The sequence below is a fragment of the Otolemur garnettii genome, unplaced genomic scaffold, assembly GCF_000181295.1.
Source record: "Otolemur garnettii isolate 467f Iridium unplaced genomic scaffold, OtoGar3 scaffold00008, whole genome shotgun sequence".
NCBI classification, from domain to species: domain Eukaryota; kingdom Metazoa; phylum Chordata; class Mammalia; order Primates; family Galagidae; genus Otolemur; species Otolemur garnettii.
This window is the reverse complement of record NW_003852403.1, coordinates 36,119,261-36,140,094: the sequence shown is the minus strand read 5'-3', so window position 1 is coordinate 36,140,094 and position 20,834 is coordinate 36,119,261. Positions and strand designations below refer to the sequence as shown.

The following is a 20,834-nucleotide window of genomic DNA, read 5'->3' as shown; positions in this document are numbered from 1 at the left end:
TCAAAAAAAAAAAAAAAAAAAAAGATTCAAAACAAAGGAAAATAACTCAGAGCCTAACAATAACTTTGATCAGAGAAGATGTCCTGAAGGATATGGGCTCCAGTATGTCTGTGAAGGTGGTCAAAATATTTTTAAGTAAAAGAGAGTAGAAATGATATTCCAGGTGAAGGGGCAATTTTTTTGTATTGACACCAATGTGGATGTCTGGCTGAAGCTAAGCATTAGGATGAGGGAACTGTAGATTGGAGTAGAGAAAATGAAGTAAACTGAGATGAAATTATGAAGGATCTTTTATGCCAGTGCTAAGAGTTTGGACTTTTGGGTGGCACCTGCAGTTCACTGAGTAGGACGCTGGCCCCATATACTGGAGGTGGCAGTTCAAACCCAGCCCCGGCCAAAAACTGTAAAAAAAAAAAAAGAATTTGGACTTTTATGTAGATAAGGGGTTCACAATTAGGAGTAATTTTGCCCTCCCACCGCCCACCTGTCAACAGAGACATTTGGCAATATCTGGAAACATTTTTGGTTGTCGTGAGTGGGGGTGAGGGAAAGTGTGAGTGGCATCTACTGGCTAGAGGCTAGAGATGCTACTAGATGTCCTACAAGGTGGGACAGCCTCCAACAAAGAATCGCCTAGCCCACAGTGCTAAAGTTGGGAAATTCTGCTGTAAACAGCAGTAAGCCATGAACAAATCAGCAGGCAGGGGAATGGAATCATCAAAGTGGTGAGGACAGATGCAGTGGCACTGTGGGGGGGTGAGTGAGAAGGATGGAAAGCATCTCTTCACTGACTAGTTTTTCCCAAAATATTTGAGGGCCTACTATGTAGAAGGCAAGGTGTTGGCCATGACAGGGGTAGAAAGATTAGTGACAGTCCATGACTCTGGAAGCCTTGTATCCAATGGGCTGGGGAGTCTTGGTGGCTGGTAACCAGAATAATAGCCCCATAGTCTGTACTGTGCACAGTTGCACTCAAGTAAACACTAGCTGGATGACTCTATGGGATACAGACGACAGAGGCAGTCTCTGGGGTCTTTGGAAGAATGACAGAAGGTGTCAGAACACGCCTTCTCAGAATCCTTTGCTCCCCTTGCCTCTCCTCCTGCTCTTCCTCTCTTGTGGCCGCCCTAACAAGTCTAGGCCCCTCCCTCTAATTTCTCCAGCTCCTGTCTTCCCCTCTGGCTGCCTGAGTTCTAGTCTGCTGCTTTTCCCGCTCACTCTGCCATCTCTGCTCCATTTTTTTCATCCTGTAGAATAGTTTTCTTCCTTTCCTGTGTAAACCATCTACTGCTAGATGATGTGTTGCTACTCCCAAATATTTACCCATTTCTTCCCATTTTCCTGATGAGCGTAACCAGCGCCTCAAAAGTCCAGCATGCACTCGAGAACTTTCCTTGGGATAATGGAGTGAATAGAGGGGAAAAGGCTATGAATACTTTTGCACGGGTAATTTTAGTTTGCTACTATCAATTTGAATCCTTTCCACGAGTATTCAAAGATTGGCAGAACTGTAAAACACCACATGTGATAATGTGATATAATTAGGGATTCTTTATCTTTCTTCTTAGTATGCTGACTTTACTTTTGGATTTGCTTTGTACTGCTCTAAATTGCTTTTAAGTATCATGTTGTGATAGAGTTAGTTGTTTGACACTTTTTATGAAGAACATTGAAAAGCAGTGTCTAAAATACTTCCATATAAAAGACGGTCATGATACTGTTTTAAAGTAGCTCTTCCTTTTCCTTTCTTTTCTTCTTGGTAATTGTATTTTCTTTCTTTTCAAAGAGCCTCTTATAATCCCAGTTGATTTCAATGGTTCCTAGCAGTGACTTGTAGCAGAGTAACCTTGGGTTTCTGCCACGAATTCTGCCAATATACTGCTTCAGGGTTTGTGCCGAAGCTTTAGAGTTCAGGATGATTCTGTCTTTTCTTTATGGGAATCAGTAATTAAAGAAATAAAATTAAAAAAAAAGGAAAGGAATCCTAGAGGATATCGGGAAGCAATATCAAGGCTCCTAAACTCTTGGTGTTTGTAATGGGATATATTGTCTTAAGGGCAGAAACAAACAAAATGCTTGCTATTATTTTGTGGACTGTATCCCCCATAATAGTATTTTCCTCATAATCAACTAGCTGGAATTTAGCACTTTAATTATTTATTTATTTAGACAGATTCTTACTTTGTTGCCCTCGGCAGAGGGCCCTGGTGTCACAGCTCATAGCAACTTCAAACTCTTGGGCTCAAGCAATTCTCTTGTCTCAGTCTCCTGAGTAGCTGGGGCTACAGGTGCTCCTTACAACACCTGGCTCTTTTTAGAGATGGAGTCTCATTCTGGCTCAGGCTGGTCTCGAATCTGTGAGCACAGGCAATTCATCTGTGTTGGCCCCCCAGAGTGCTAGGATTATAGGCATGAGCTACTGCACCCAGCCACTCAGCACTTTATTTTTATTGAATCATCAACTAGTAATGGCTTATTTGTTTTATGATTTGTAATTTCCTATATTTCAACTTTGCCACATCTCTTTAAAGTAGGAAAGGCAGGGATTACTTTTTCTTGCTTTTTATAATATGTATTTTTGGTTTTCTCGTAGTTACTAAATACACAAAGCATTGCATTAGACCAAGCAGTAGAGAGGGGTACATTGGGAAATAAGCTGGGTCAAAGAAATAAGCTGGGTCAGGGGATATTCTTAGGAAGGAAATGTCCATAGTGGAAACCAAGTAGGTGGAGATATTTTAGGTGGGTCTTGAAGAAAGAGTGAGATTTTAACAAGAAGGGCTAGAAGGGATGGAGGTGGGTTTGGGACTGCTCCAAGCAGAGGGAACAGGGACAGAGAGGCATGGATGTGGAGGGACATAGGCACGGAGCCTGGGGCGTATCTTCAGTGACACTGGGAAGCTGGTAGCCTGGGGTCAACATAGCAGGCTGGGAGGGTGCAGGAAAAGGAGAGAGACATGAAGGCTTCTGAGCAGGAGTGAGACCCGGCCTTCATGGCAGGAGAAGGGGGATGGATGAGGACACTAATGTAAGTATGAGGTCTCATGTCAGGAGGGCTTGCACAGGGAGAATGGTGTTGAGACCAGAAGCGAGGCCAAAGGTATCTGAGATGCTTGGGCACTGGCATCCTCAAACCATCATAGCTGGCTGGCAGGTGACTGGCAAGGAGAGGGAGACTTCACAGATGGAGCTGGGGCCTGGAGGAATTCAGGACATGAACTGGTGTGAGCAGAGCAGAGCAGAGTAAGTATGGTCTCTCCTCTGTGCTGAAGAGGCAGAGGCCCTAGGTTTAGAATCAGTGTCTGTGGAGCACAGTTGGGGACAGCCTGTTTCTAGGTTCCATTTCTAGATACCCAAGAGAGCCTAAAGCGCTAGGTGTGGCCTGAAGTCTGCCACTTGTCCTTGGGTGCCATTGTGTGAGACTGAAGAGCAAAGCCAGAGACCGTGTCACCTGGGAAATCTGCCTATTGAGTCACCATCTGAAGGGCTGGGCTGAGAGGGGGACATCAGAGGAGAATCAACAGGACTGATAGCAGGACAGCCAAGTGGGGGGGATGCTTTGGATGGGGCAGGGAGGTGGAGACTGGGCGGCCCAGGCCCTGAGACCCCATGGACCTAGCTCTTACACACAGGTGGGGTGTAGTATGTAGAGGCCCAGGCGGTTGCAGAGTTAGAGGAGTGCAGCTCTACACCAGGGGAAAGGGACTTTTTTCTCACCCATTGGCTGACCCTTCTCCATGCTGGTGCCACTCCCGTGAGTCTGAGAAGGAACAAGTGAGGGAAGTGGGGATTCCTGGTCTCTGCACACATAGCTTTCTATTATGCACCTTCCTAGGTCCAACAGGGAGAACACTCCTCACTGGTACTCATCATTCTTTTTAAGTAGGGCAAGTGCTATAGTATTTTACAAGGGTTTTTGAGAGCAAATTCATTTTTGGCTATAGCTGTATTATAAAAGCGATTTTCTAAATGGGTTATTTGGGGCTGATTTGCAAATATATTAAAGTCATGGCGACTCATAGAAGTTATGAAATTTATGAAAAGAGCCACAGCACTTTTTCTCCCCCTGTAAAGATGCTCGTAATCCCTTAGAAGCCAGAAATGATTCAAATTACTGACTGCTGTAAAAAATTAAATCCACCCACCACAAAATGAAAACTCACATTTACGGTTCTGCTAAATCATTTTCTTGTCTCTCTCTCTCTTTTATAGACAAAACTCTGACTACTGTAGAAAGAAAGGTCATGATTCATGATCGAAAGCGGAATAATGGAGAGGAAATAAACAAGGCAAAATAGAGGTGGAAACAGAAGGAAATCGTTTGCCAAGACTGCAGACTGGAATGCGGCTTCTTTCTTGGGATGGCTAAGACATGACAAACAGGGCGTCTGTTGTACAAAGTTATCTTACGGGGGAGCCTGTGACCGCTCCTTTTCCCCGTGGATCAGTGCTGTTGTGTGTTCTCAGTTTGAGTCAGCCAGATCATCTCAGCAGTGAGCACTAGCAGAACTGAGTTCCACAAAGGAAGCAGTTTCTGGTGCTTTGCATATGTCCAAATCCACACAAGTGGGAGAAGGTTCCAGTGCACACTTCCCATGCTTCCGAGTTTAGGCATTGTGGTGACTATTCAGGAATCATTCATGAGACAGAATGTATTTTCTGGTATGACAGAAGGGTTTTTCCAAGCAAACTGCGGTAAGCATAGTGTTGAATATGTTGCATGTCCATGTTAGAAAACAGAATCCAGTCATCAGCTAATATAAAAGATTCCCCAGAGCAGTGTTTATTTCAAGCTTCTGTCAAATAGTTTGGCTTTTCTGCAGGGTCCCTGTGACTTCAATGTACTTTCTCTGTTAACTCACTTACTGTCATGGTGTTACTCAGGCACAGATCTCAGGATGGAGAGAAGCATAAGCCCGAGGAAGCTCTTTCTTGGGTCCTGAGAAGTGAGGGGGATTCCTTCTGTGAGGATTGCTCCCTGGATGAAGTGCCAGTGCTACGTAACTGCATTGTCATTTACACAAGTATGGGCATGTTTTTGAATCTCGGTTTACACGAGGGTGCAGCAGGCCCAGAGGTTAGTCCATAACCATGTGTTACGTGGAAGACGTGTCGGAACAATGGGTTTTCCATGAAAGGCTGTGATGTAGCATAAACACGTTCCTTCCTGTTGAGCAGTATCAGATTAAACTGAATTGAGTGAATTGAGGGTCACCTGGACTGCTCGTGGGAAATGCTCCAGAATGTTATTCTGTTCCTTCGAGAGAATTCGTTTTTTGTGTTCTTTGTATCTTTTTTTTTTTCCTTCTTGAGACAGAGTCTCACTATGTCACCCTTGGTAGAGTGCTGTGGTGTTACAGCTCACAGCAACCTCAAACTCTTGGGCTCAAGTGATTCTTTTGCCTCAGCCTCCGAAGTAGCTGGGACTACAGGTGCCCGCCACAACACCTGGCTATTTTTTTGTTGCAGTTGTCATTGTTGGTTAGCTGGCCTGGGCTGGGTTTGAACCCACCAACTTTGGTGTATGTGGCTGGTACTATAACCACTGTGCTATGGGTGCCAAGCCATGTTCTCTGTATCTTAAGTCAAATGTGTGCCTGGGCAGTTCTGTCCCCTGACTTCCCCAGTCCCCAGGGTAGACATTAAGGGCAGGTAAGGAAATAGAATATGTCTATTTGGGGGTAGTATTTTTTTTTTTTAATGGTACTGTGTAATAAGTGTGAGCCAAGGAGACAGAAAGACACTGGATCAGAAGAGTACCTACATCTACAAGGGGAAAATGAATGTAAATTTTTACTCAATAGGTGAGAACTGAAAGAGAATGTATTATTTTCTATAATAAAGAAAGCTGTCCTCTCACAGGATAAAGTGGAATTCCAACGTGGATTATGGACTTCTTCCAATTTTCATTGACATTGCTTCTTACCAGATACCGGGAAGGGCTGCCTTTCCTGAAAGGGAAGGTGGGCACTGTCCTTTCCGAGCAAGCTTGTACAAATTCCTGATCTGCAGATTTGCTAAAGTGACTGTATATACTTATATTCATAATTTAAATGATTATTTATGGTCAGATACATATTGTTAAACTTGAAAATGTTTTATTACATTACATCAAATAAAGTTTATTTGTAGCTGAAATAAAGCAACTTAAGTAAAGATTTTTAATTAAAGGTCTTATGTCATACATATTGCATACGGCAAAAGGGAGACGTTCGTATGTTTGCTAAATCCTAACACATAGCTAAGACAGTTCTGTAAGTAATTACATTTCATTGCAATGATTCGTCCACTTAGTAAACTTTTGGGTTTTTTTTGAACAAAGACTGTTCATTACTTGAGTTGATTAGTGAGTATTGGTTAGGCTCTTGCTACATTCAGCACTGTAGGCATTAAGGACACAAAGATGGGTGCACTTCTCACTTGGAAGGAGGTCGCCTTTGGGTATAAGGCAGACGTAGCCCTGATTGTCACAGTTTAAAACAGTAAGTGCTATAGGAGGTTGCAGGGAGTAGAATTTTTCTTTCCTCTGATATAAGACAGAGACATGGATTGATTTAGGTTTTCACATGTGTTTAATTTTTTATTAGAAGCTTTGTTATTCAAATTGTCTCTTCTTTATCCCATCTGCCTTGAATACTGGATTCTTGAACCCTCTGCTTCATTCTGGGCACAAAGGTTGGACTTCATATACATGTACACTGTGCTTTAAATCTATGGCAGCCAAAGAAAACAGAAAGGTGGTAATTGAAAGGGAATGAGAAAAACAAGCAGTATCATTTCACATATGTCAAAATTTGTCTATGCCCAAAGTACAGCTTTTATTTTAACTAAGAATTGGGAAAAATCACTGAAAAAAACATTTTATGTGTTTTATGACTGTTCAAGCAAGAATGACTATTATGACTAATCTCTCTTCTCACGCCAGGGTTTCAGCTGTCATCTTCTGGCAAGGCTGAATATTGGGAAACCATGCTTGGAAAGTAAATTACTTGTAAGAGATAACCAAAGCACTGTTGCCTTAGTGTTTAATTTTATTCTATAAATATTAAAAAGGCGGCTTTCAGAGTTCCTAGGTTTTCTAGAAACTGTTCCATAGCTCAAAACGTTTACCATGATGTCATGTGCTTGAGATACATATCATCAGATTTTAATGCCGTTTCATTCGATTCATTGATTGTAGGCATGAGATCAACAATACGAATAGAAAACTCAGGCTATTTCTCAAATAGTTTATGCTAATAATTGTCTGAATTAACCATCTGGAGATAGCGGGAATTTTCCTTTCAGCATTTTGATTGTTGACTGAGTTTTCAATTTAATGGATATAAATGTTTACAAATCTTGAATTGAATTTTTTTTAAGTGGCCTATATTCCTTCTTATCTCAAGCCCTCCACACAAGGCTCTCCCCCTCCGTCTGGAATATTCTTCCTGCTCTTAATAATTTATTTGATGTAGGTCTTCAGCATTGCCCAGTAATTCTTCAAGGGCAGGGGCCGTGTTCTGTTTTCCTCAACAAACAGTATGCCCATTCCTTGGCATCATGCTGAGAATATACACACATACGTGCATAGATGGGCATAGATAATGTCATGTATAATATATACCTATATAGATGGTCATAGATAATGTCTTAATGGGAAGGAAAGGAGAGAGGGACTGAGTTGCCTGGCACCTTAGTTTTTATCTCTGGGGAAATGGCATGCCCAGCAAAGAGGGAAGTGGAATTAAGCCCTTCCTTGGGCTCCTTAGGGCAGGCCCTTCACTCTGCGGAGCTCCTGCTTTTGCATGAGTTAGTCCTATCAGGAGAGCAACCTTTTCTTAATTTTCTGCACTGATGGAGCAGAGCTGTGTATGTGCTGTGGCCCATATGTTGAAACTTGTTTATTCTACAGCTAGCCAGATGGTCTATAACAGCACACAAAGAAGCCATTTGGAAAGTTTTGGAGGGTCAGTGCATTCTGAAAACATTCACAGTGAAGCATATTGTGATGTTTGCTTACTCTAAGCTCACAGGGAGGAACACCTTGTTAGATACCATGTGTGAAACATGTAGACTTTGAGAACCAACTCAGAGATTCTAGTTCCCAGAGATAGAAGTTTACTTAATGGGATCACTCTTTAAACTTGTTTTGCTCACACATTCTCTGGAGAAGGAATGTAATTATTTTTTTTTCTTGAGACAGGGTCTCAATTCTGTTGCCCAGGATAGGGTGTAGTGGTGTCAGCTTAGCTCACTGCAACCTCAAACTTCTGGGCTCAAGCAATCCTCCTACTGTAGCTTCCCAAGTAGCAGGAACTATAGGAGCCCAGCCCCATGTCCAGCTAATTTCTCTATTTTTCTGTAGAGACAGGATCTTACTCTTGCTCAGGCTGGTCTCAAACTCCTGACTTCAGGTGATCTTCCTGCTTCACCCTCCCAAAGTGCTAATATTACAAGTGTGAACCACTGCACCTGCTAGAACACAATTTCTTAACTGCAAATACTTTGCTTTTTAAGTTCCTGTTCAGTTAAATAATTTCTTTTTAAACCTGCTGTTCCGTACAGGCTAACAGAGATAGGATGTGATTATCTATAAAAATATAAAGGTAAAATTTACTGTGGCTAATGTGAAACAAAGTGGGAGAGGCTGGCAAGTATCAGAACTAGATTTGCAGATAACAGTTATGTTGAGTTTCTGGCACTCAAAAGTGAGATGAAGGAATTAGCACCTGTGCTAGTGGTGGGGAAAGAAGTGATAATCCGAAAAAGCAGACAGTAAGAAAAATCTGGAATTTATTTTGATTTGTATTAAGTAATATTTTTGGTGCCAGATTACCTTCCCTCCCTCCCTCCCTTTCACTCTGTTGCCCAGGCTACAGTGCTGTGGCAGCTGCCTAGTCGCAGCAACCTCAAACTCCTGGTTCAAGTGATCCTCTGCCCAGCCTCCTGGGTAGCTAAAATTACCTTTTCTAATTACATTTTGACTAGGCCATTAGTAAAATGCTCTTTATTCTTTAAACCCACGTAGTCTCATAGTAGGTGTGGTGGTTCAGAACTGTGATGAGAGGCAGCAGAAAGCTGTAATATAAAAGTTTGTCAGAGATCATTTACACAGTGAATAATCCACTTGTAGGAAAAGGAGGTAAAACTGTATCCACAGAGAATCACAGAGCTCAAGAATCTCATTGTTGATCTAAAACAACCCTCTACCGTTTTGCAAGTGAGGAAATGCTAGACCAGAGCCACATTTTGTCTGAGTTTGTTTAAAGACGTATGGTAGAAAGCAGGGCTTTGCTCTATACCCTTGGTGAAGAAATCTTTTAAAAAAAAAATCTGTCACATAGCTGTGCATATAAAAAATGTAATAGAAATTATGTATAAGAAAAATGAAGTGAAAAAATAGACAAATGATAAGTCCAGCTTTTCTTACTAGGCTCGACAGACATAAAATTATATTTTAGTACATATGATCAGAACAAAAATAACATGGAGAAAAAGAAAAGAATCTCCCAAACTGACCATTGTTCATTACTCAGTTTGGGAGAACCTAGCAGTTACCCAGGTCAGAAATGGTGGTAGCACAATCATTGCATGTGCAGGACACTAAATTTGCAGGGCTCATTCTACAGTACACTGTGGTGCGCGCCGTATGGGGAGAGCGCCCAGGTTGGAAGGGTGAGGGCCCACAAGGAACAGCTTGCCTCTGAGGACTACGCCTGGAGTTGTCCTGGTGCAGGGAACCTACCTGTTTCAACCAGTGTTCCTAAATAGTAGAGAATCAGAACCGTTAAGCCACTGGAACTTCCTTACTCTGTTTTTTTCCTCTTTAGTTTTTTTTTAATTAAATTGAATCCATGGTGCTATCCTGAACACCTTGAAAGGTATTTAATTTTTAAATGAGTATATTAAAAATATTGTTCTTAAAAATAAGGTGAAGAAGGAGACAAAATTTGGACAAAGTGTTGCCAACAGTTTGAGTGTAAGGTTGTGATATTAGAAAGATTTCTCAAGTAACCACAACAACTTATGTTTTAAACCCAATGTTTTTCAAACTTTGCTGTGAATGAGAATTATCTTGAAAGCTTACTCAACATGATGATTCCTAGACCTTGTTTCAAGAGATTCTGATAGGTTAAGTCCCAGACTGGGATGCAGAGTGAAGAGCTTTTCATCAGCTTAGCAGGTGACGTGCAATAGCTAGTCTGGGTTCCAAATGATGAGAATCTATCTTTCTTCATATACTGACAAGTTGTATTATCAAGCCAGTTCTCTGTGCTATTAGTGTGGAAAAACATGCTTAATGTGAAATAATATCCAAGTTTTTTGTATATGGTTATAGAGTTCTGTCAAAGAAATATGCAGTTTGCTCACAGAGCTCTTTCTTACATACACTTAGTGCTCAGTGCTTACTGTTGGTAACAAAAGTCTGGCAAGCTTTTGGAGGAAAGTAATTCACAGATCACCTTAGCGAGTTTTCAGATATGATATTTAAAGACATATGTATGCTTAGGTTTAAGTGACTTCTATTGTTATGGTTCCTTTCTAATTTGGTCTTGAGGTCTCTCTATCAAGAGTGGCCATAAGCCAAAATACCACTCTCAAGGGGAAAGTGGAAAGAGGTTGGGTGTGTTGGTCAGGTGAGACATAATGCGTGAGATCATTAATGAATGAGGCCAAAATGCATGAAAGAGAAGACATTATTACTCACCGGTCCTGAGAGCTTAGGGTTGTCAACAGGGGCCCGGCTAGAAGTCTGAAGGTAGCAGGGAGCTTTACTGGACCTCAGTGGGCATCGTCTGATCCATTGAGGGCCTCAGTGAAACAAAGAAAGAAAAAAGATTGGGAAGGAAGAATTTGCTCTCTGCCTAACTGTTGGATCTGGGATATCGTGCTTCTCTTGCACTGGAAGTGGGACCATCAGCCTTCTAGGTCCCAGGCCTTTGGACTCCTACTGAGCTTATCACTGGCTTTTCTGGATCTCCAGGTTGCAGACAGTAGATCATGGGACTTCTCAGCCTCCATATTTATGTGAGCCAATTCCTCAACATAAGTCTCTCAGTCTCCCCATCCCTTCCAGCCCCAGGACTTCGTGTGTGTGTGTGTGTGTGTGTGTGTGTGTGTATTCACATTGATATACTCCTATTGGTTCTGTTTCTCTGGAGGACCCTAATACATTTCCAACTGCTATTGCCCTCTTAATTTTGTGCCATTCTTTATTTTCGTATTTAAAGTTTATCTGTCCTGTGTCCCGTACTTCTGCTGTCTCTTAACTGTTAGCCCATTAACCAAATACACTCATTCATTCAGGAGCAATATTCTCTCCTCGCATGCCGCATAGTCACAGCAAGGGAAGCAACTTCTTGAACCCCAAGAGTGCTGATGGAGACTTGAGTGTGACAAGGTGTTTGTGGAGATAGCAGCTCGTGTCCACCACGTGTACTTCCTTCCCTGGCTAGGATTCGGAAAACCCTGGAGTAGTTTAATTATTTACAGTCCTCCCAGGGGCCTGCTGTTATCCAAACCAGTCTACGTGACTTGGGCCAGGTCTCCTTCTTGCCAACATTAGAGCAGAGAACTGAGGGAATTCCCTAGCTTTTTAAAGCAAAAGGAATCAGGGTAATTAAGTAACAGCTGAGATTTGTCAGGAGGACTTGGCGAGTTGCCTCCAGGTCCTGGGCTTTGTGGAGATCTGCCTCCGTGAGACAGCACCTGCTGCTCTCCCAGTCCAAAAGAGCAGTTGCAGTGAAGATGGCTTAGAGTCATCCTTATAATTCCAGCAACTTCACTGTCAATGGCTTTGCAGGAAATATTAGAATATATGTGGGGAGGAGGGGATAAAATAATACCTGAAACTGTTTCTGGGTACATGAATCAGGGATTATTTTTCATACGGCTCATTCCCTTGGCTCTTACATATTTGATTGCAGCAAGCTTTTAAATATTGGCTTTTAACTTATCTTCAAAAAATAATAGATTTACTTAATTAAATCAATTAAGGGAAAGTTTGGCCTAGTTCCCATTCATCCATTTGTATCATGCAGAGCACGGGGTTTTGGATGAAAACCATTTCTTAAATATTACAACATGAATTCTAGTGGGGCATGTAGTTTCACAGCAAAATTGTCTAATAAAGACTGAGATAAAATGTTTTTATTTCCATTTTGCCACAGCAAATATAAAAAGAATACTAATGTATTTAATTCCTCTACCATTGGTGACTACACTTGAGAGAAAATAATGTATGTTTTCTTAAAAAGAAATCATAACCGGAATTTTAGAATGATCTTATTGGGCAAATTAGAACTCATGAAAGAACACAGCAGAGCTATTAAATTTGATCTTTGCAGTAAATGGAAAAGGATGAAGTGTACTTGGACCCATTCATCTCTTTTGTTACCATTTGGTCATATTTACTTAAGATCTTTTTTGGTAAAATAATTAGAATTGTGTGACCTTGGACAAGTTCATTAATCTCTCTGTTTCTGGGCTTCTCTTACTCCCTTTGCAAAAAGGTGATAATACTCTCCGGTGCCTCTTAAGGTTGTTGAGGAGATTAAATGCATAAAAATGTAAAGAACAGAACAGAGCCCTGTGTGCTCACTGGTGCCCAGCTGAGGCCTGGTGCCACTGTTTTTACTTCTCAATTTCTTTTTTTAATTATTTATTTTTTATTTTTTTATTAAATCATAAACACATAGATCATGTATACATTAATGCATTTATGGGGTACAATGTGCTGATTTAATATAGAATTAGGAACGCTTACATCACACTGGTTAATATATACCTCATCTCGTTTACTTAGTTATTGTGTTAAGACATTTATACTCTATACTAATAGATCCAACATGTACCCTTGCATTATGCACCATTGGTGTCAACACGCCATTCACCCTCCCGCAATCTGACCAGTTTCATGGTGTTCCTTTCTACTCGCAGAGGCCAGGCACTTTGCTGAAGTCACTGTGTACACCCTTCTAATCAAGGCTTTAATGCTTTTAATGCTGTGTAAATCTTAGCCATACTGCCATGCTGTGTGGGTCTTTCTGCAATATGCTTTTTTCTCAGAGCTAAGTTTCTTGAGATCTCTTTCTATTGGGAAATATAGATGAAGTTAATCCATTTTAATTCCACTGTAATATTCAGTTAATTGAATTATTATAATTATATTGCAATTCATTCATCCATTTTCTCTCTCATAGGCACTTATTTTCAATCTTTTTGTGATTGTAAAAAATGCTACTATGGGCATTTATGGATGAGCCACCCTACTTACATTAGCGAGAGGTGCTTCCATGTAGAGCTTCCCAATCCTTTTCACTTGGCTTTCCCATCCCTGTGTCTAAATCCAGACTGTCCAAGGGCTAAGGAGGTCAACATCTGTGGCACAACTGCAACTCAGGTGCCTGTTCCATGCAGACTCGTTGGCTAGCCTTCAAATTAGGGTAAATGCAATAAATCAGCTCCATCACACGTACTTTCATGCACACACACAAACACACATCCCCAAGAGCTCCTCCCTCCCCATGTGCATGCACAGACACATGTACATGCAGGCACAGATACTCTCCTGATACAGATGGCTGTTAAAGCAATCAGTGCCCAGAGCCTAAAATTGATATGACTCAGCCGCCACATACAAATTCTCACTTCCTCATTCACCATCTTGTTTTCCAGTATTATATTGAAAAAATTATTTTTGAATTTAACTGAGTGTCGTGTGTGCATGCTTGTGTGAGTTTGCTAAATTTGACAATCCTAGTCATATTAGAAATGGTACTTTGACACATGATAGGATGATCTGAATTTAGGTATATAGTAGGGTGACCAGATTCTAACATCTGTAAGGCGGGACAACATGGCTGGGGACGGGGCAGGCAGGGCCTGACAAGGCAAACTTTGATAAGCAGTTCTTGATAATCACTTCTCAGCAATTATTTATTATAGTTTAACATTATAAAATTAACAAAAATAATATAAAACTCATATTCTGGCGAAATAGCCATATGGCGGCCGAAAACCGTATATTCCCTTTTTGTTCTCCAGCCCGTTCGTGCATTCTTTCCAAAAATCGGGACTTTTTTAAAACGCCGCGGGACGTGGGACAAACTGTTGAAAAGCGGGACTGTCCCACCAAAATCAGTATGTCTGGTCACCCTAGTATATTGTGGAGTAGGGTGGCAGGATGGTTTTTGTTTAACAATCTCTCTAGTTCCTTCACCTGATCGTCAAAGAACATATCGCTCCCGAGGAGAGTCTTCTGAAAGCAAAGCAGGCAAGAAATATAGAGGGCATTAATGTCTATTTCACCGGGACAATGAATTTATGACAATGCTTTGGTCTTTAGCTATATAAGAATATTCAGGAGTTGTAAAAAGTGTGCTGGGAAACAGCAGTCTGTTGAGAAGTCCATTGTGAATTTCTCATTCTGAGAAAGTAGAGTCAGGAGTCTACTTTTAATCACTGGGTTCTGTCTTGGTGCACCTGTTTATTTGCAGATTTAAAGGTGAGGAGAGGTAAAAACAGCATTATACTTTCAAGTAAACATACCAGAAATAATTATTAGTGTTTTATATTTTCTTGAACGCTTATTCAGACTTGTAGAAGAAATATTTTCATTACCTTAGCCAAGATGATTGGACACTATAAAGCCATATAAAGCAAGCTTGTGAAGGAAAATAATTCACAGATCAGCTTAGAGAGTTTGCAAATATGATATTGAAAGACATATGGGGCAGCACCTGTGGCTCAGTGAGTAGGGGGCTGGCCCCATATACTGAGGGTGGCAGGTTCAAACCCAGCCCCAGCCAAACTGCAACAAAAAAATAGCTGGATGTTGTAGCGGGCGCCTGTAGTCCCAGCTACTCGGAAGGCTAAGGCAAGAGAATCACCTAAGCCCAAGAGCTGGAGGTTGCTGTGAGCTGTGACGCCAAGAGCACTCTATTGAGGGTGACAAAGTGAGACTCTGCCTTCTAAAAATAAATAAATAAAAAGAAAGACATATGTATGCTTAGGTTTAAGTGATTTCTATTATGACAGTTCCTTTCTAATTTGGTTTTGAGGTCTCTCTATCAAGAGTGGCCATAAGCCAAAATAGCCACTCTCAAGGGGAAAGTGGAAAGAGGCTGGGTGTGTTGGTCAGGTGAGACATAATTCATGAGATAGTGAGGCCAAATGCATGAAAGAGAAGACATTATTACTCACAGGTCCCGAGAGCTTAGGGTTGTCAACAGGGGCCTGGCTAGAAGTCTGAAGGTAGCAGGGAGCTTTACTGGATCTCAGTGGGCATTGTCTGATCCATTGAGGGCTTCAATGAAACAAACAAACAAGAAAGACTGGGAAGGAAGAATTTGCTCTCTGCCTGACTATTGGAGCTGGGATATTGTGCTTCTCCTGCCCTGGAAGTAGGACCATCAGCCTTCTAGTTCCCAGGCCTTTGGACTCCTATTGAGCTATACCACTGGCTTTTCTGGATCTCCAGGGTGCAGACAGCAGATCATGGGACTTCTCAGCCTTCACATTTATGTGAACCATTTTATCTGGACTTAAGTTTTATGCACTTAATTACTTGTTGGTAAGCTTTACACTGTTAGTGCCTTCTTTCCTTTTATTTTGTTGTTATTATAATTTACAGTGATATTCATCTCTAGATACAGAACTAAATATTAAAAAACAAGACAATTCATCTCTAGATATAGAACTAAATGTTAAAAAAAAAACACTGTCACATTAATTTCATTAAAAGATGCATTTCCAATATGATTTTATATGTCGACATTTAACACTTATCAAGCTTTATAATACATTTAGCTTTTGATCAATATTATTTAGTAATAGTTAAATAAGAATTAGTAATATTTAAATTAATATTTAAAATATTAATGATAATTTTTTAAATCAAGAAAAAAATTTTAACCCACAGTCTTGAAGTCACAAGAAAATATTTTTGCCATTTTTCACTATATACACATTTGTGTAACAACAATAGGATAGGGTGATCAATAAAAGACATTCAAGCAGGGCAGTGCTTGTGGCTCAAAGGAGTAGGGCACCAGCCCCATATATCAGAGGTGGCAGGTTCAAACCCAGCCCTGGCCAAAAACTGCAAAAAAAAAAAAAAAAGACATTCAAGCATAAAAATATGGTACATTAAGCTAAATACAAAGGGAGGCAGGTTCAAACCCAGCCCTGGCCAAAAACTGCAAAAAAAAAAAAAAAAGACATTCAAGCATAAAAATATGGTACATTAAGCTAAAGTTCAACTGCAAAGTGGAATAGAAAAATTACTGAAAAAAAAAAAAGGTAAAATTTCCAAATGTTAATGAAGAGCTATTTGTCTTTCAAAAAAATACATGGTAATGGTTATCTGATGCCACTTTTGAATAGATTTAAAAGGATGACATCATGGTTTTATTTTTAAAATGTCAGTATTTATAACAGTTGTAAAACTACATCTTTTGCAAGTATTTAAATTTATGATTAAAAAAATTTACATATCTATTTAAAAATTTGCAAGTGGCTGCATAGTTTTCCAAAATTATTTTATGGAGTGCATGTGCAAGAAATTTAGATTCCCAACAGCTTTATAGTAGGCTCAAAATGGAATTGCTGTGTAGGAGGGTGTGTGTGTCTTTAACTAGATTTTACCAAATTCCAAGCGGTTGCCCCATTTTACACTCCCACAGCAGTGTATGAGAATTCTCTTATTTTCACATTTTCTCAAATGCTTAGTATTGTCAACTTTTAAGTTTATGCCTGTCTAAAGAATATAAAATGCTGTCACTATGTGGGTTTAAGTTTTACTTTCCTGATTACTAGTGAAGAAGAACGTTTCATAGGTTTGTTAGTCATTTGGTTTCTTTTTATGAATTGCCTGCTCATATCTTTATCTGTTTTTCAATTGATTAATGCACGTATTTGTAAGGTAGGGGACCAGTTTTCATAGCATGTTGAATTTTAAAGCTCATTTTGGAGAACACACCTTTGAATTCTTCACTCTTCTAATTCTCAACCTAGTCCTTAGTTTGCCAAAAATATTCTCCTTAACAAGGCATTCTTATTTTTGTTCTGTTCCCGGAGGGGTTCCTCTTTAGAAATTAATTGCTGATTTTCAGTTCCATGTCAGGCATCAAACCATCTGGACACTTCTGACACCATGATGAGAACTACATATTTTTACATGGCTTCATATACAAATAACTTGATATAAGTGAATACAAATATAAAATAAAAGCAACTTGCCACTTTACTAAAAATCTGGAGTCACGTTGATCAGTGTAGTAAGATTTGATTTTTTAAAACCTGATATTGTTTAGAAAGAGAGTTCCTCCTTTGTCTAAAATACAGACAATCCCTGACTTAAGAGCAAATTGGCTGGGGAATGGTCATAAGTTGAGCCATTGCAATAGACTTGGGTTAGGGAATGGGCTGCACCTCCTGGAGAATGCAGGGAATGTCCATAATTTTCCTCCCCCTGATTCTTTCCACTGAGCTCATCAGATCTCCCTTCTTAGCCCCCATATAACATCCTGGGCAAAGCCCCAATTTTTTTAGTCATGTTCAGAGATGAGAAAATTTTCTCTCAGTGATTAAGATTATTTTTAAAGTATTAGAAGATCTGCTATGATGTAGATTAAAACCTTAATTCCAAAGCCACTTTAAGTATTCTCTGCTTGAGTTGTGTAACTCAGGGGCCTTTGGTAGGAAAGAGGGTGTGGTCTCTTGTTTCATACCCTGGCCCTTTCTCTTTTCCTCCCTGGTTGGAAAAGGAGGGAGAATTAGAGAAAAAGGAAGAAAAACACAAGGAAAAGGGACAACGTGGTTTTCCTTAGACAGTGTTATTTGTGGCTCTCTAATATGGCAGGTATCAGTGTGCTTGGCTGTTTTGTGGCTTGTGTTTCAGTTTTCTTGGTCACAAATCCATCCTGGTGCGGGTTCTGTGCTCTCTGGATAAATTCTTCAGAGACCTCCTCAGCTCCTGCCCTAGTGGCCACCCCACAGACTTCTGGTATTCTTCTGCGTCTGGCAGACCATCCTGGGAGCCACTTGTCAAACCTAGCTACTTCTGTGACCTCTTTTTAGCCCCAGGGCAATCTCATATATCGTCCCTGTTGAGAGTTAGGGGTGTGGGCTCCTCACCCATCTCTCCTTGCTGTGGAGGGTTGCATTAGCCAGCTTCTCACCTTCAGAATTTTCTAGGCCATTGGGTACTCAATATGCAGTCCGGGAATCAGCAGCATCATATGGAAACTTGTTAGAAATGCAGAGTGGACAGACTGAATTAGAATCTGCTTTCACCATGATTCCCAGGTGATTCATGTGTACATAAAAGTTAAAGAAGCCCTGAGTTAGCCCAGAGGTAGGTGTTGGTCTCTTTATTCAAGTTGACCCCAAAACTCCAGGAGACTCATGTAAGGCTCACTCATATTCTCTTACAGCACCCTCTGGGTCCATCCTAACCTTCCATTAAGATACCACCATCCAACTGGGGAACCTATTACAAGAACCTTGAGGGGGTCTGTGTCATTTGGTCTGGAAGGGGAGTACCTTGTTTTCTTTCTCTATGGGTAGAGAGGACAAAATTCTGAATTCTCTCTCCTGAAGCCTCAAAGTCACTACTTCCCTGACCTTCTTAACAAACTCCAGTCTTAAGGCAAAAATGGAAGTGGTTGGAGAAGTGAAGGGGTTGGAAGATCAGAGAACCAGCTTCTATTCCTTTCCAAGTCCTTTGTTTTTTTTTTTTTGACTGTGTCTCACTATGTCACCCTTGGTAGAGTGCAATTCTCTTGCCTCAGCCTCCCAAGTAGCTGAGACTACAGGCATCCACCACAAAACCCGGCTATTTTTGTTGTTGTTGTTGTTGTAGTTGTCGTTGTTGTTTGGTAGGCCTGGGCCAAGTTTGAACCCGCCAGCCCCAGTGTATGTGGCCAGCACCCTAACTGCTGAGCTACAGGCACCATGCCCCTTTCCAAGTCTTAAGCTGTCTGGTGGATCCACAGTTCCTCTCTTCTGAATGTGGGGGCAATATCACATCTTGTCTGTGGTTTGGGGCTTTTTCTACAATTCCATGATAACTGGAAAAGTTATGTTTCTCTCATCATAGTAAAAAAGATCCTTATATTTTATGAGTATAGCACTGTGAAATGGGATCTAATTTTGGAAGTTCTGTTCATATCATAAAAAGACCAAAGCTGATAAGAATAAATGAAAGATGCAAGTATAATTTGTGGGCTATGTTATTCAGACCAACTCTTCTAGTAACAAGAAATAAAATAGCTGGATAAAATTAAAATAGAAAAACATCTCAAGAGCATCTGACAAGATAGTGGGAAGCAGAGAGAGAAACAGACCCAGAGTAGGAAGCAGAGCTCAAATCTGTCTTTCCTCCAAGAGAATTGCCTGTAGGGCACACCTGGGGTTTGCTTCTGTTGGACGTGGGGTGCAGAAATGAAGGGAATCTCCCAAGAAGGGAAGTCTGATAGGAGGCCCTTCCCACATTAAGCTTAGACATCAAAAAGGAGATGTCCTGGGGAAAGATCCTTAACTACACCCGTCTCAGCCTGGCCCATGCCTCAGTTCCCATTTCCACCTCTAGGCTCCAGATAAGGTTGCTGTGCGTTGGTGAGAAAGAAGAAAAGGGTAATAAATTTTCCTGGGAAGATGGAGCCATAGCCTTTTCTAATGTGGATGTGCAGCCTTGATTCACATTGTCTAGGGCAGCCTAACCCCTAAGTTTCTTAATATGGTTTGAAGTGATTTAGAGGGAATTGGTAATGCTTCCAAGTACCTGGAACTATCAAATGCAAATCCTCTCTGGAAAAGGGTTTATTAAGTCTAGTCTTCAAAGCATTCCCATTAATTGTTATTAATATTAATAACAATGAACTGTACACAGTGAGCAAATACATAAGGAAATAGGTAAGAATGAGCAGGAAAAACTGACAGTAAACACAGACCCTCAAATTTATAATTGTTAGATTTTAAGAGATTATAAAGAAGAAATAGAATAACATAAAAGTAAAATATATGAACTTTCATTTATTAGGCATTTAAAGCCAAATATTTGGTGTATGAGATACATTCAATGTCATGTCTTAGTAAAAGTTTTTTTCACTATGGGATGGGTCCTTATGTTAGTACCTATAGTAATTCCCTAGCAAGCATAGGTATTCTTTTATTGCTTCAAGCGTTCTTTTCTTTTTTAAACCTTTTAATGAGGCATACCTATATTTTATATTCAATAAAGTATATACATCGTATGGAAAGCTCAGTAAAGTTTACAACTGTGCATGTAACTACTTCCATATCGAACATTTTCAGCACCACAGCAGGTCACGTATGCCTCCACCGTTTAGAACCCCCAAATGTTACAAATATTCTGACCTATTCTCATAAGTTCCTTTTGCCTGTTTTTCAACTTCAGATTGAGTTATGTAGTACATACTTCCTGTATCTGGCTTCCTTCACTTGGTGTTCATGAAATTCATCCAGGTTTTTGTGTGTAGCACTAATTTTCTCTTTTTCAAAATTGTGCCTATTCCATTGTGTGGAGATACCGTAACTTACCCATTTTGTGCTGGATGGTTGATTGGGTTGTTTTCACTTGGGGCTGTTACATTGAATGCTGCTACGACTGTTCTTGTACAGGTGGTTCTGTAAACATGAACCATCAGTTTCTTAGAGGGGTCCACTCAGGTGAGGAATTGCTAGGCCTCTAGGGAATACCGCCAAACAGCTTTACAAAGTGGTTAGACCGATTTATACTCCCAGCAGCAATGCATCAGCATCCTTAAAAATCATTTTCTTTTCCTTCAAAATTAAGGCCATCCAGTATCATTGCCAATTTGATGTGA

General features: G+C 40.5%; 1 protein-coding gene across 3 annotated transcripts in view; it reads left to right on the top strand.

Annotated features, from left to right (window-relative positions):
* Nucleotides 1-4,310, top strand: part of HTR7 (5-hydroxytryptamine receptor 7) — a 95,114-nt gene extending 90,804 nt beyond the window's left edge. Inside the window, exons 3-4 of one of the 3 annotated variants that reach the window (XM_023509614.1) lie at nucleotides 3,052-3,154; nucleotides 4,213-4,224. In XM_023509614.1, coding sequence (XP_023365382.1) covers nucleotides 3,052-3,154; nucleotides 4,213-4,224 — 115 coding nt within the window. Of the gene's footprint in view, nucleotides 1-3,051; nucleotides 3,155-4,212 lie in introns of all 3 variants that reach the window. The other 2 variants (XM_012801350.1, XM_003783692.2) reach the window with 2 other exon arrangements.
* The last annotated feature ends 16,524 nt before the right edge of the window (nucleotides 4,311-20,834 follow it).